Here is a 16,995-nt window from a genome sequence, read left to right on the forward strand (position 1 = left end):
CTAAAATGGAGTGTGAGTTAGTGAGGCCCTCTGGTCAGTGGCGGTGTCCTAAAAGCATGCTGTCGAGAGGGCATTGGCGGCATGTTGCTTGTCGGTGTCTCTGGCTTCTCTCGCGATAGGCGCGCTTGATACAATGCTTGCTGTCGATCTTGACGCTATATGAAACTTCCTGACAGATTAAAACTGTGTGCTGGGCCGAAACTCGAACTCGGGAACGTAGGAGACGAGGTACTGGCAGAATTGAAGCTTTGAGGACGGGTCGTGAGTCGTGCTTGGGTAGCTCAGTTGGTAGAGCACTTGCCCGTGAAAGGCAAAGGTCCCGAGTTCGAGTCTCGGTCCGGAACACAGTTTTAACGTGTCGTGAAGTTTCTTATCAGCACACACTCCGCTGCAGAGTGGAAATCTCATCCACGACATGTCTTTGCAGACCAGTGTGCTGGCGACAGCTTACGCTAGCACTGGCATCATCTCTGTTCTATTCCTGCACCTCATGGCAGTCAGACGGTTATCGAGAAAAACATATGTCTGTCTTCTCTGTTGTGGGCATATACAGACAGGAGCACAGGGTAGAGTGATACAATCTCCATACCACTTCCATCTGGGTGGATGAAGACGGAGGAGACGAAACTAACCATGGACAGAACAATTCAGTTAAGATATTTCTATCAGAGTCCTTCTGCCAGAAGAAGTACTGTACTGGATAGAAAAGTAGGAGAATGGTAATCCACATAGCGAACCACGTGACAACGGTACGACGATAGGAAGAAAAAGTATAAAGTCAACAAATAAAACAGAGATATGCCAGCAAATCGCGTGTGAATTTCAACATCCGTGAGAAGTCGATGGCGTACATTACGTGCAGAGTAGTGTCCTTCGGAACGCGTAACTCTGAAGTACCAATCCTATTTGCTATTGTCTTGGCACGTCAAATTAATTTCATTTGACATGATTTACTGGCATAGTCGTAGATTTGGTACTTGTATTAAGATCTGAAGGTGGCTATTGCTGGACGAAACAATTTTATTTAGAATCACTGGATAGAAGTATAGTAAAGCCTTTCCAACGTTCAATGGATCGCCGCAACTCAGAATATTATGTTTGCCGAGGAGATTAATCTTATTTCATGTTAGACGAATAGCACGTCGGACGAAAATGTAGGCGAACAACGGCTAAGACTTGCTTACGCGCTACAGAATGTCATCATTATGTTATAATGCCGTGGCATGTTTGCTGAAAGAAGGGCTGCTTTCCAGGTTCTAAAATATCTCGTATACTAATAACAAATAGGTAAAACTGTCTTGTCGGCCTGTTTGAACGTGATTCTCCAACACTACTATACGAACTGTCATTGGATGTTCGCAGGTGCATAGCTCGGAGCATCATATTAGATTTATCTCATCAAAATCGGATCACGGAGAAAACATATCGTGATTTAAAGGTTTATATAAAACCATCGTATGTATATCTGTTTGAACACGGTCATGTCTTTCATTGAATTTTCACTGTTAACTTGAGCATAGCTCAGGACACCATATAGGCTGTATTTCAAAAAAATCGAATTACAGTACAAAACGATATCGCAATTTAAAGCTTTATACATACGTATACATGAGAAAGTAACTCTGTTACGTTTTCACTTCTATCCCCTGAACCAATTTCTATAAAATTTTACATGGAGGTAACTTGAACCCTGAGGAAGAACACAGGCAGCTTTAGAAAATGTATAGTACAAGATACGCAAATTTATGAAAAATATTTACTCTTTGAAAAAGCTGTTAACTATTTGATTTTTTATCTTTACCATATTAGTGAAAATGCTTTTATTGTTTCATTTGTGCTGCACGATACGATATGCATCTTCAAAGTGTTTTACACAATGTACACGTTGTATGGTGTATAGCAACTTCAAAAGCGTAATGCATTCATTCATACGTGCTCCTGCTCATGCCCATCTGTATGCACTGCTCGTCATCAATGATACACTTCTCGGCAGCGACACTGCACATGACAACGCATCATGCATTGGGGCAAACTGGGATGGGGCGCGGGGGGGGGGGGGGGGGAGGGGGGGAGGTGATGAGTGGGGCACACATCATGAGCTATGCTTACCCCAACAGGAAGATACATGAAAGCAGCTGATGTTATTGCATATGCTGTAGCCTACTTACTCACCATCATTCATCATAACAAAACTACCGAAACATGAATGCAGCCATAAGTAACAGCTAGTCCTTAATAAAGTGGCTGCTGATGAAATTCTCAATACTAGAGGCTGAAGTCACATGCAGTACCCAGTGATGTCTCACATCATCATAATAGCCGACTTCTGACATGTCATTAAGCAAACCAGTCGACTAAATTGCGGTCATCATGGTCGCTGTGATACGCACGTAGCCATCACTGTAGGGTCTGTTGGCCACAGCAGCCTCTCTGCACGTCAGGGACTGTGTTCAGGTTCCCACGCTCTTTAAGATGTTTGTTGTTTCCCAGTCCGGTTCAATAGCATGAATGTGAAGCAGCATCCCGTCGTTGCAAAGAGGTTCGTCTCTGCTGCAGTGTTCTGATGACACAATGGCGCAAACGTTCCCAGTACAGATGTCAGCTGACGGCTTCGAACCACGTAACCAGATAAGCTCAGACACATAGCTGCGCTTGTTGATGGAGCCAAGGCTGTGGATTCAACTGTTACGCTTGTTACAGTCTTAATAACAAGGTTAGTGCCATCCTGTGTCATGCTCACATAGCGTTGTCTAACAGCTCTCATGCTAATATGAATTTCACTCTTTGACATTAACAAACCACGCTGCAATTTATCTCATTGGTCTTCGTGGTTTTCAATTAGCGAGCAGAGCACAGGCTGGAAGTTTCTGACTTTTGTAAACTAGTCATCCTATTCTTTCTTTGTAGACATAATTTTGTCCTTATGATCACTCTAAAGCAAAATATATGACAGACGTATCACTTGAAAGCTAAAATGTTTTGAGACGGGAAAAAGCACTTCAGTCGAAAACGTATTGACACACTGATCCATTGACTGGAAAAGCCCACTTTTTCCGCAGTTTGCAGAGCTCTTTGAAGTCTACCGCTTTCGGAGGGATCATTTCTACTCACGTTTCTGACAGCAAAAAACTTTATCCTTTTCGCTGAATCGGACATGCCTTTACAGGAAAGCGGAAAAACTGTTTGAAATAGAGTTGGCTCTATCATCTCAAGCGTATAACTACTTCAGTTCCTGTGCTGATGGCACATCTCTAATGACTAACCTCTTTGAAAGCTAATTTCTATTACGAAGAGTAAACAACCTTCACATTAGATGCCTTAAATAAGGATACAGAGTTACAAATACTATCACTCATAACCTTACGATTAACTAATTTCCCTAATAATTTGTTGCACTTGGGAAGGTGTGGCTTCTTCCTAAAAAAGTTTGATATTGATTGAAGCCAAACAAAGCGCCCACATCAATCGCAATTACCGAGTTGTTTAAAAGTACCGTTTCATTAAGACTCCCACTACGTTTAAGGCACTAAAATCCCAATTATGCTAATTCCAGAGCGGTATTTTTGCATTCTTCGCCCTCTATCTGCTGTAAACATCCATCTGCAGTACACATTCGACTGCCTTCGCCCCAGTCACAGTTAATTAAAGCTATAAGTTTCGTGTTTGATATATTGCTAGGTAAGGGGAATACGTACAAATGTTAAAACTAGCCTACAGAACTCTTCTGGCTGGATTAAGGAAGACTTAGACCGCTTGCAAGGAATGCACAACACAAACATCAAAAAAAGTATTGCATCACCCTGGTTCCCAGAACTCCTTAAGATAGACGTTGTCTGGGGATCACAAACACAGTCCCTTTGATTGTTCAGAGATGTTACTAAACACGCCCAAAGATGTAAACAACCGTCCATGAGCAGCGCCTATCAGACGGAGGGGGTCCGACAGCCGATCAGTTCGAGTCATTCCACCAGGAAGGAGGTATAGTGTTGTATATTGTTCAACCATGCCTAAACGGTTAATACCGCGGTAGGATCGTGTCCGCATTGTTACTTTGTGCCAGGATGGGCTCTCAGAAAGGGAAATGTCAAGGCGTCTCGGAGTGATCCAAAGCGACGTTGTTCGAACTTGGATGAGACAGAGAGAGACAGGAAATGTCGATGACATTCGTCGCTAAGGTTTCCCAGGGGGTTCTACCGCAATGAATGACCGCTATCTACAGATTATGAATGGCCGCTATCTACGGATTATGGCTCGGAGGAACCCTGACAGCAACGCCTCCATGTTGAATAATGCTTTTCATGCAGCCACAGCCATCTTTGCAACCACGACACCATGCAGCGCGGTACAGTTGAGCCCAACAATATGCCGAATGGACCACTTAGAATTGGCATCACGTACTCTTCACCGATGAATGTCCCCTAGGACACACCGTCCAGCGAGTGCAGCAAGGTGGAGGTTCCCTGCTGTTTAGGGTGGCATTATGCGGAGGTGGTCTTGGAAAGCGCCGTAACGGCTGTACGATACGTGAATACCATCCTCCGACCGATAGTGCAACCATATGGGCAGCATATTGGCGAGGCATTGACGACAATTCACGCCTCCATCGTACACATCATGTGAATGACTTCCTTCAGGATAACAACATCAAAAAATGGTTCATATGGCTCTGAGCACTTTGGGACTTAACATCGGAGGTCATCATTCCCCTAGAACTTAGAACTACATAAGCCTAACTAACCTAAGGACATCACACACATCCATGCCCGAGACAGGATTCGAACCTGCGACCGTAGCAGTCCCGTGGTTATAGACGGAATCGCTCGGCCACCGCGGCCGGTATAACGACATCGCTCGACTAGAGTGGCCAGCGTGTTATCCAGACATGAAGTCTATCGAACATGCCTGGGATAGATTGAAAGGGCTGTTTATGGACAACGTGACCCACCATCCACTATGAGTGATCTACGCGTAATCGCCGTTGAAGAGTGGGACACTCTGGACCAACAGTGTCTTGAAGAACTTGTGGACTTGCACGACGAATACAGACATGCATCAATGGAAGAGAACGCGCTACTGGGTATTAGAGGTACCGGGGTGTACAGTAATCTGCATCGCCACTAGGTCTCGCTGAATGGTGGTACAACATGCAATATATGGTTTTCATGAGCTATAAGAATGGCGGATATGATGTTTATGTTGATCTCTATCCCAATTTTCTGTACAGTTTCCAGAACTCTTGGAACCGAGGTGATGCACAATGTCTTTTGATGTGTGTACTTCGCTCCAACTTTGCTTAAGGATCAACAAAGCAAAGATGAAGGTCATGAAGGGTAATAGAATGTAGACTAAAGACTTTCTTAACATCATAATTGGGGACGACACAATTATGGATGTAATAAAATAATTTTCTTACATAAACTGTGAGTTTACGAAGGATGGTCCAAGCATGAAGGTCATCAGAAGTGGGCAGGCACAAACGAAGTAAAATTTCTGCAATTAAAGAACTTCACTAGCATCAAGATAAAGGATTGAGGAAAAAGGTTGTGTAAGTATACGGCATAGGCCGAAAATCTGGAAAAGTAGAAAAAAATAGTACACACTCTTCGAGGTTTCCAACTCAATCAAGAATTATTGTTGCAACAGTGCATATGGAGTACACGAAATTTTTATATGTACAGATCAACAGCACAGAGGGTTCTGAGGTAGCACGTACTGACTCTGGCATCGAATCGATATTACAGGTGGATGATACTGTCCTGTGACACGTTACCTCACGCCTGCTCGTCACGTTTTTCTGTAGGAGGTATTGGTTGACAAGTTGCACAAGTCACTTCTCGTCCGCCGCGCGGGTTAGCCGCGTGGTCTGACACTGTGTGCGCGGATCCCCCCGTCCCGTCCGAGGTTCGAGTCTCCCCTCGGGCATGGGCGTGTGTGTTGTACTTAGCATAAGTTACTTTCAGTTAGATTAAGTAGTGTGTAAGCTCAGGGACTAATGACCTCAGCAGTTTGGTCCCATAAGATCTTACGACAAATTTCCAAATTTCACTTCTCATCCTGTCGTATTCCACACGTGCTCGACTGGAAAAAACGTTCCGAGATCGTCCTACCCAGTAACGTTGGTGCACGTCTTGTACAGCATGTTGAGTTACACTGGCAGTGTTTGAGCGAACTTTATCCTATTTGAACAACACGTCATCTTCCTGTAGCAAGAACGGCAGAAAAACCCGTCTAACAACATTGTGCACTTACCGAGCGTTCGTTAGCGTCCTATCCAGAAACACCAAAGGTGTGCCGTAATTGTAGCTTATTGTATTCCACACCGTAAGACCTGGCATGGACCAGTCTTTCTTGGGCCATTGCGCTCTATGACACAGCGCTCACCAGGGCGCGAACGACCATCACATCCGTGCAGGCAGAAACTGCTTTCATCGTTGCAGACCACTGTGGGTCTTTTCATCTTCTGAGTGATCCTCTGACGAAACCAGTCGAACCGTGCACGTCCAGCTGTGGCATGAGTCTAAGACGGGCTAGAAGGGTGCGTGTCTATACTCCCATTGCTAGCAACAGGTTTACAACAGTTCATGTTGAGACGCCTAGGCTCACAAGCCCTCTTTTCTGTGTTGTTGTAGCTGCACTACCTTCTGCTGCTGCCCTTGCACTACGACGATCCTAGTGGGCGTCAGTGCTGCGCCGATGTCCATGACCTCGTATAAGAGTTTGAGAATATTCACGTAAGTATCAGTACAATCATTGTTTCACAACCGACGCAGCACGTGTAAATTGTGGGGCAGTCCTCCGAAAAGCACCATCCTTCCACTCGGAAGGTCACAATTTGAACCTTTCCAAACTCGTCTAGTTAGCTGTAGAAAGCACAAGTTGCTCTCCGTTGCATGGTTACGTGTTTGCTTCACGTATTCGCACAACAATGAGCCTCCTGACTATTAAATGGTAGACACAGATAGTACTCTTGTATCTATGCTACTACGCTATCTCTTGGCGGACGACGTTGAAACCATTATCAGTACATCTACTATCTCCCAGGAGGCATATGCCATTGTCGAGTCAAAATCGATGTCGTCTTTCGACGAGTACTATTTTCTCCGGCAGTGTATTTCAAATACGGTGGTATCGAAAATAATAATAAATTAACTGATGCAAAGTAGTAAATAGCGCAGTACTAAATACAGCGCAAGAAAAGTGTCTGTGTAAGTCAGGTCGCAGGTTCAAATCCTGCCTGGGGCATGGATGTGTGTGATATTCTTAGGTTAGTTAGGTTTAAGTAGTTCTAAAATCTAGGGGACTGATGACCTCAGAAGTCAAGTCCCATAGTGCTCAGAGCCATTTGAACCAATTCCTGAGAATAATCTATTGTTCGACCAACTACTATTTTAATTAAAATGACATGTAGCTTTTGCATAAAAACACCACTATTGCTGATTCCTCGAAAGCACAACACCAAACAGCAAGCATGCAGCGGCTAAGCTAGATTTCAACTTTTAAGTAAAATTTCCAATCAGTATTGAAACTGTTGCATGCCACATAGTGCAATGTAGTAATGCGTAATGACGTAATGATAAATCTTCTTTAAATAGTGGAATGGGGAGAGTAACTATTCCTATGATATATTCCAAGATAATGATTTTAGAATGAATTACATATTCAAAAAGACAGAGTAAACCTTGAGGTGATCTCAACACATAATGTTGGTCTGAACAATACTATGCTTAACGAGGTGAACAATGGTTTCAAAAGGATGCAGTGTTAACAGAGTATTTCTATGAAAACCAAACACTTTAATCAGTTGATATGTTAATGCATGATTCAGGAAAGTGGCGTGATCTTTCTCTCAGGTCTGAACAAGTGAACAAGTGAACCCCGCTGAAGTCTAACCTCAAATCACTTCTCTTCAAAAAAAACAAAAAAAAAACTGCCATAGCAGTATTCAAAATTTGTATTATTTTCGCCTTTCAATATATACGTCAGATTCATCCTTGCTCTCACTAACAATCGATCTTTCTCCATCTAACACCTACAATCACAAGTCATCACGCCACTACTGAATACCTCCATCATCTACCACAGTTCAACTAAGAATTTACCAGACTGCACCGAGGCAAAGATTGTGCCACAACAAGACCAAAGATTGTTTAACAGTAACATAACTTCCCCTCCCTCCAAACTGCACATCGAAAACTTACAAAAATCAAAAGTCACCTGACGAAAAGGACGAGGACAAAACTCAAAATATTATGGATAGGAACATATAAATCACTTATAAATACGAAGAGAAAAATGGTTTTACAAGAATATGAGTTACAGGACTAGAAACAAAAAATATTTTTCAAATTCAGGAACATGTGAAGGGCCGGCCCGGTGGTCTAGCGGTTCTAGGCGCTCAGTCCGGATCTGCGCGACTGCTACGGTCGCAGGTTCGAATCCTGCCTCGGGCATGGATGTGTGTGATGTCTTTAAGTTAGTTAGATTTAAGTAGTTCTAAGTTCTAGGGGACTGATAACCACAGATGTTAAGTCCCATAGTGCTCAGAGCCATTTTTGAACATGTGAAGGTCGGTTATATGTTTCATGATGTCTATGAGAACGTTCTGAACAGGGCTACTTCGAAAGATTATATGTGACATTTTGTATTACAGTAAGTGCTATTAGTGCTCTACACCGTTTTTGTAGCACACAGCAAGTAGGGTAGATAGTTCATATCACACAAGACCTACGTCTCTGATGCACAGTGACATATAGCAATAGTAATTTTCACGAGGAATGAGTAGAGTGCCCTTGTCACACCAAATTTTGTCCAGCTCGTTGCAGTTATGTCACCGTTGTGGGAAGTTATGTGGAAGTAGACTCAATGAGACTAAGCACACGTTTCAGCTGACAGCCCCACACATGTACAAGCAGTAAAATACGTAATAGTATCTGCTTGAAGCAGACTGTTCCATTGACCAGCCATCTTGTAGTGTCCAACAGTTCCTTATAAAAGTCGGCTGCAAACATATAGGGAGTAAGGTAGAGGGAAACACACAAGAATACTGATCACACACGAGAAATAAGCACATGAGGATAGCCGTCTTGAATGCACAGATAAAAAGAACACAAACATATAATTAGGAAAAACATGGATTAGAGGGTAACCAAGGTTCATATCACTGATTACTTTATAAAGTCAGTCGAATGTCAGTCTATTATTATACCTAACATTTAGTTATATTTCATCCTTCAGTTTGTGCGCCTCTTAATCATTTTACCCATAATTTTATCAAACTTCCAACAAATACAACTGTTCACTGTATCTCTTTACTTCTTTCTGTAAATTTATTTCATACATTGTTGTAAGTCCATATACACACATCAAAAGAATTTTTGCATCACCTCGGTTCCGAGAGTTCCGAAACCTGTACAGAACATTGGAATAGAGATCAACATAAACATCATTTCCGCCCTTTCTATTGCTAACGAAAACCACACATTATATGTTGTACTAGCATACAACGAGACCATCATATGTGGTGGCCCAGATTGCTGTACACACCAGTACCTCTAGTACCCAGTAGCACATCCTCTTGCTTATTGAGAGCCGTTCCTAGTAGAAAGTAACAATGCGGACGCGACCGAACCGCTGCATTGACCCTCTAGGCATGGTTGAACTATAGACAACACGAGCCTTGTACCTCCTTCCTTGTGGAATGACTGGAACTGATCGGCTGTCGGCCCACTTCCCTCTAATACGCGCTGCTCATGCATGGTTGTTTACATCTTTGGGCGGGTTTAGTGACGTCTCTGAACAGTCAAAGGGATTGTGTCTGTGATACAATATCCATAGTAAAAGGCTATCTTCAGATGTTCTGGGTATCGGCATGATGCAGAACTTTTTTGATGTGTGTGATTTATCTCCATTGCCCTACCTAAACGTTTGTAGTTTTTGCCCTACCTAACCATATTTCTTCTTATATTTACCCTATAGAATCATTTCATCCCAAATTCATCTATGTACCCATTTCTTTGCTCAAATACATGTTGTATGATTTCTTTTGTCATCTTTTTCTCTTTGCTTACTCCTTACACATCCTTCATGAATTCTTGTAAATCTTTCATGTCTAGTGAGAGTTCACTACATAATTATTATACTCACTTCGCTAAATCTTATAGTAATAATTTATACAGGTAATATGCAAGCAGATAAAATGAATCCACATGGCATAAAAATTAACTGTAACAAGAAACAAGGTCCCAATCCCCTAATAATTACTCACTTACTCTTTCTCTACATCAATCATCATAATCATTGCCTCATTCGATTAAATAAATAATTAAATAAATAAAGATAAAGGAACTCAATAAATGACATAGGCGTAAGAGGCAAATTCATCCCGATAATTCCTCAAGCTAAAGCGATACATGTGTTTATGTTACATCACATGCAAATACAAGAACGAAGTTAGTCCTGAATGTCTCACATGTTAAGAGAAAATATATATATAAAGAATATTATCCTAGGCCATGGCAAAAATAATAAAGCTGAAAAGTAAAAAACAATCTTCACATACTTCCTGCATCTCTTTTCTCTAATTGTTCTTTTTCCTCATTCTAAGTGTATTGTCTATCAATGTCACACCTTGTGAGTCATGAATTTCTTCTTCACTTCCAAAATTTCCCAAACAAATTCACTGATGGACAGTCGTTTCACACATATATAAAGATTGTGAGCCATAGAAAAGGAAGGTTAGTATTACAGAATTAAGTAGAAGTTAAATTTGATGTGCAAGTAGCTACACTAAATTCAGAAAAATATTTCACTTATAATTATAAATAAGAAAATAGACACTACAACAAACACAAGTCACGAAAAGCTCAGTGAAATATCATATGATAAAATAGTGTGTCACAGAAGAGAATAGGAGTTAATGCTCAGCCTAATCTTTGCAAAACATTTTTCGTGCACAAATAGAGTCAAAAAAGTACATTCTCGAATTTCTGTAAGAATCTACACAACTGTTACACGTTGTGCTGTTCCAATGAAAAATGAAACTGTATGTTTGAAAAAAGGTGGAACAATTTGCATCAGATAATCATAAACTTCACACCAAAGAAATAATTGTGTTGTCTCAAGTCGCATTGCCTTCACTCACTATTATCGCAGTTTTTCAGTGACTTACATTTCACACTTGTAAACATGAAACGCATCCACATGGCATAAAAGCTGACTATAACAAGAAACGGGTTCCCAATCCCCTAACCATTACTCACTTATTGTTTCTCTACATTAATCATGGTAATCACTGCCTCAGTCTATTACAGCATGCATCATAAATCTTATAATGATATTCTTGCATACTTCTTCAACATAAATTTCATTATTGTATATTAAAATTAATCATATTTGCTGTCTTTGTGTCAATATACACTTCAAATAACAAGTCTCAGATTTGTTTTGCCAATTATGTCCACACAAACAATATCTCAGAGCTCTAATTGTGAATATTTCACTTCAGTACACACAACTTCACCACCTCACAATAGATCCTGTAAAACTTATTACATCATAATACCTATTACTCTTCTTTCCAGACAACACATTTACCATCCCAACATCTTGTATATCACACCAAATGTCGTAGAAAATGTTATGTATCTGTATTATCATTGCTATATATAGCCAAAAAATATTTCTGAAGTGAAAAACACCCTGCGAATAACCGATGTATCCTCTACAGCTGGTTTAATAAATACTGTCAATGTTTAGTTTATTAGAAGTTATTTGTTCTTATTAGGAATGTAGATGAAATTTCGAAGTCGTTTAGCATTTCGCCATTTTGGTTGTCAGGTCATCAACATTTTCGTTAATTTTGTTTAACTATTCTTTTTGTTCTTCTGAATTTAATCTCAAAGTTTCCACTTATTCGCTAATATCTTTGGCCGTTATGTTAAACTGTTCGTTCTGTTCTCTTGTCTCTGTAAGTACCAAACTCAGAACTACAGTGTTGATTTTAACTAACAATTCGTCCCTGTCATTAAGCAACTTCAATTTCATGTTTTCGTCCTCGGTTTCAAAGTTACGTAGTCTAGTTGCAAAACTGCTAATTATTGGTTGAATGTCATTTTTCATTTCTTCCCTAATATCAACTAGTAAATTTTGTATTTTCAGTTTCATTTCTTCCTGCGATTTTCTGTTCTCATTTTGTGATTTTTTTTTTATTTCTTCCCTAAGTGATTTACTGTTTTCTTCCAATTATTCGTCGATTTCCTAGCTTATTTCATCTTGCGTTTTTTTAATTGCCTGACTAATTTATTCCAGAAAACTTGTCGGATTCGCGCAATGTGGTTTTTTATAATTGTTTATTGAAGATGATGTCGGTTGTGGTCGCTCAAAAGAGATTGATCCAAAACATGATGCTGACGTATCTTCTACTAGTTGCAAAATTTCGCACGACTGTGGCGAATTATGTAAGCTTTCGCTAGACAGTGGCTACTTATGGCCGATCGACTCAACTACAGAGTTTTCGTGTTCATTGCCCATGGTCTGTTCTGTTTCATTATTTTTCCCTAAATTGGTTAATGATTGTGGATCCGCGCAGTTTCCTGCAGTTTCGTGTGAAGTAATGATAGTTCAGAATTGCTCAGGGTGGTTTATAGAACGTTGCTTTGTAACACCCTCTCTGTTGTCCTGTACCAAACACGGCGAAATACTGTTTCTTGCAAAAAAAAATTACTACGATGACCAAACAAACAAACAAAATTGTACTATCGTTCACGCAAATACTTAACAATGAATGAAATCCACACAGAATCTGTACTATTAGACTATCGTGGCACGACAAAAAATTTTAAATGAATTAGCTGAAGTATAACATTAGTAAAATCTGTGCAGTATTATTTTTTTTGCTTTCGACTAAGCCAACGCAATCTTAGTACGTATTACCAAAAGAACCGACGAACTATCCCGGCAGAATATATCGACATATGTAATTTCACCCTACGTGTTTCTGTACGAAATTTATCCCGCTTTATAACAAGTCTAGATTAACAAAAGTATGTACTCACAATCCGTTATCCGATTTAAAATCGTATGCTAATCTTTGACTAAACAGAACCTAATTTGAAGTGAACTATAACTGGCCTGAATACAAGTTGTCTTGATATTAAATGTGTTGCAGATTTCTCGAAAGCACAACATGAAACAGCAAGCAGGCAGCAGCTAAGCTAGATTTCTGATTTTAAATAAACAAACAGTATTCGAATTGTAGCATATTACATGGTACAATGAGGTAATGCATAGTGATGAACGTTCTTTAAACAGTGGGATGGTGAGAGTAAATATTCCTATGAAACATATTCCAAGACAACGATTTTGGATGAATTATGTATTAGAAAAGACAGAACAGAACTTGGCGTGATCTTCACACATGACATTGGTCTGAACAATACTATGCTTAACAAAGTGAACAATGATTTATAAAGGGTGCAGTGTTAACAGAGAATTTCTATGAAAACCAAACAGCTTATTCATTTGGTATTTTAATATATGACAGGAACATGGGGTAGTCATTCTCTCAGCTCTGAGCAAGTGAACGAAGTTAACTAGCTGATAATAACCATTCCGAAAAACTAACTGCACAATGCTGAAATCATACAACAAACTTCTTGTCCCCAAAAGAAATGGCATTATTCAAAATTTATGTTCTTATAAAGATCCATCCTTGCTCTCCCTTACAATAGATCTTTCTTTATTTAACAGATACAATCACAAGTAATAGCACTCCTCAACACTTCCATCGCCTACCACACTTCAACTAAGAAATTATCAGACTGTACAGAGGCAAAGACTATGCCACAACAAGACCAAAGGTTGTTTAACGGTAAAATAACTTGCTGTCTCTCTGATGTGCACAGTGATAACTTACAAAAGTCAAAATTACATACCCACCTTACAAGCGTACACATCGTGTTGTGAACACAGACCTGTAGGGGCTGTATTATGGTATGGAGGACATATGCCTGGACTTCCATTGGAGCTTTGATAGAAATAGAAGGCACTATGACAGCTGCAAACTATTTTTCACTAATATGGACAATCGGCATCTCTTTGTGAATGATGCCTACCCCGATGGCGATGGCATCTTCCACGAGGATAATCATCCATGTAAAAAGGCAAGAATTGTAGTCTAATAATAGATTTCTACTATAGGTCGGTCTTTTGAAATTTTTTATAGGCAGATCTAGATTTCAGCTAGAAACTAGCCATTCTCAATGCACTATCATTTTTTGTCAATGCATGTAATGACTGTATTGAGTATTCAATGAACTGTGGATGAAGATCGACCAACAGGCCTTACAAGCTTTGATCAAAAATCAATGTGTGTTGTCCATAGCGTAAATTAGTTTAAGTTAGATTAAGTAGTCCGTAAGCTTAAGGACCGATGACCTCAGCAGTTTGGTCCCATAAGACCTTACCACAAATTTCCAAATTTCCATTTGCAGTCATCTACGGTCCAAATCGACATGGTCACGAGCCCAGGAGAGGCGGTGCAGGCGACATCGAGCTAACAGCAAACGGACTCGCTTCGGTCGTCTGTTGTGGCAGTACATTAACGCCATATTTCACCGCACTTTCCTGTCGGATTCGTTCGTCGTACGGCGCACATTGATTTCTACAGTTTTTCACGCAGTGTTGCTTGAATGTTAGCACAGACAACTCTGCGCAAATGCCGCTGCTCTCGGTCGTTAAGTGAAGTCCGTTGGTCACTGTGTTGTCGATGGGGAGACATAATGCCCGGAATTTTGTATTGCCCGTACACTCTTGACACTGTTGGTCACGGGATACTGAATTCCCTAGCGATTTACGAAATGGAATATTCCACATGTCTTGCTCCAACTACATTTAGCACTGAAAGTCTGTTAATTCCCATCGTTGGGGCCATAATTACGTCTTAAACCTTTTCACTTGAATCACATGAGTTAAATGACAGCTATGCCGATGGACTGACTTCCCGTTAGTACCTTGTGTACGCGATACTACTGCCATCTATAAATGCGACTATCTCTATCCGATGACTTCTGTTACCTCAGTGTACTATTTCATCGCAAGTGAAGTAATAGACAGAGACTTGAACCCAGACCTACTTTTACCAGGCATTCACTTGACCATTTAACCTGTCTGAGTTAGCCTCAAATTTAAGTAAAATGTTCGTGAAGAGCAGATTTGATATTAATTTTTATTCCTTGCGTTATATTCATTGCAGTGTAGGTCAACATTTCCAAACGGTTTTCAGTTATTTAATTTCTTGTCACTGCATCTTTATCTGTTTCATCGCCATCAGCCGATACATTTCATTTCATAGAATTTAATTCTTATAACATGAAGCCAAGGCAGTTAATCGTCGTTAAAACCTAAATATGCTCACATGCAGAACCGACTGTCTATTAGTAGTGAGTAATGGTTTTCAGTAAAGATAAGTTAGTCATGAAACACTGTAGAGCTGAGATTACGCTACAAGAGGAGCAAGTTCTTTCGGATAATCTCCTCGAACATCACAAGTAAGTCATCTGGTCCAAATTCCTTTCCACTAGTGAGCAATTTTACTTGCACTCTGCGACGGTATCTGCAGTTTCGGAATTATGAGATGATTGATAGGAGGGACCTCAGTGAAAGTGTATCGGAGGGCCGAATTCAGTATTGCGGCATGCCCTCTTTCATCATCTGCTTCGGCGTCAGTGTGAGCTTTGAACGATAAATCTAACCTCTTAGTAACTTTACCTAAGACCAAAGTTCCCGGCATTTTTACTGAGATCGGCTGGCGAAACTATACTCTAAAATTCATTGAACACTTCTCGCATGTTTCTCATGCTCATTTTGACCTAGTTCACCTGTTGTTTGTCAATTAGGCTTTCACTTTGTTTAAATCTGTGATGAAACTATCTTTCGATTCGCAGCAAGTTCCTAACACGACTGTTCAATTCCAGTGGGTGTCTCTTTTCCAGTAAAACTTTGCTCGGCATATACTGCTCTAAGGCGTATTCAGCAATGATTGTGAGTTTTATATATTTGTGCTCCACGTCATCGTCTGCTCTGAAGTCTGTATCTTTTGGCTCTTTCTGAGCAATAATATACTCCTATCTTTGTCAACACTTCCTATTCTCGTGTATTAGCTACTTTTTTTCTTCATATTTAAATATTTATTTTGGACTGTTTCTACTTTTAAGTACATCATTATCTATAGTATTATATATTGACCTGTACTGGTACTGGACCAGCATTGTACGATGTATTCTGATGATAGTCACATACCACATTGGCCGAGATTGTGTAGTATTTTCCACCAAGCTGTACCCCCACACGCTTGTTCCCGTCCTGCCTGTCAACATCACGGTCTCGTCTGTGGCTTTGCAGAGTCTGCAGACCGGTGCATGGGCCGCAGTATGTCGACGGCGACCGACGGGGGCCTACCGACGCCGCAGCTGGTGGCGCCACCACGGGCTGCGGCGAGAGCTGCCGGCCTCTGCGAAAAGCAGCCCGGGCCGCGGCTCTGGTGCATGGTGAGACGTACCTGACGCTTGTTGCCAACGCGCCAAACCCTTGCACTTGGCATAAAAATCAAATCTTATCCTGAAACTCACTTCAAGGTTTTGTTTAAATTTATTTCGTATATATTTTAGCTAACAATACAGTTTGTACAACTCTAACTTCAGTAAGAATGTGAGTGACTGTTCTTGTGATCTTCATTGTAGTCTGATTTGATATAGGTCTCCTCGCTAGCATGCCCTGTGCAAAATTCTTCATGTGTGTATAACTGATGCAAACTATATACATTTATACACTCCTGGAAATGGAAAAAAGAACACATTGACACCTGTGTGTCAGACCCACCATACTTGCTCCGGACAATGCGAGAGGGCTGTACAAGCAATGATCACACGCACGGCACAGCGGACACACCAGGAACCGCGGTGTTGGCCGTCGAATGGCGCTAGCTGCGCAGCATTTGTG

The 16,995-nt window shown here is 40.7% G+C and overlaps 1 protein-coding gene and 1 non-coding gene across 2 annotated transcripts in view; both read left to right on the forward strand.

Annotated features, from left to right (window-relative positions):
- The window catches only part of LOC126355566 (cholecystokinin receptor-like), a 520,285-nt gene extending 503,726 nt beyond the window's left edge, over positions 1-16,559 (forward strand). Inside the window, exon 5 of the mRNA XM_050005928.1 lies at positions 16,399-16,559. Within this exon, the coding sequence (XP_049861885.1) occupies positions 16,399-16,559 (161 nt within the window). The remainder of the gene's footprint in view (positions 1-16,398) is intronic.
- Trnas-uga (transfer RNA serine (anticodon UGA)) lies at positions 271-345 on the forward strand. The gene has a single exon. It is a non-coding gene; the product is annotated as a tRNA-Ser (tRNA).
- Positions 16,560-16,995: the final 436 nt, after the last annotated feature.

This window comes from Schistocerca gregaria, chromosome 3 (assembly GCF_023897955.1).
Source record: "Schistocerca gregaria isolate iqSchGreg1 chromosome 3, iqSchGreg1.2, whole genome shotgun sequence".
NCBI classification, from domain to species: Eukaryota; Metazoa; Arthropoda; class Insecta; order Orthoptera; family Acrididae; genus Schistocerca; species Schistocerca gregaria.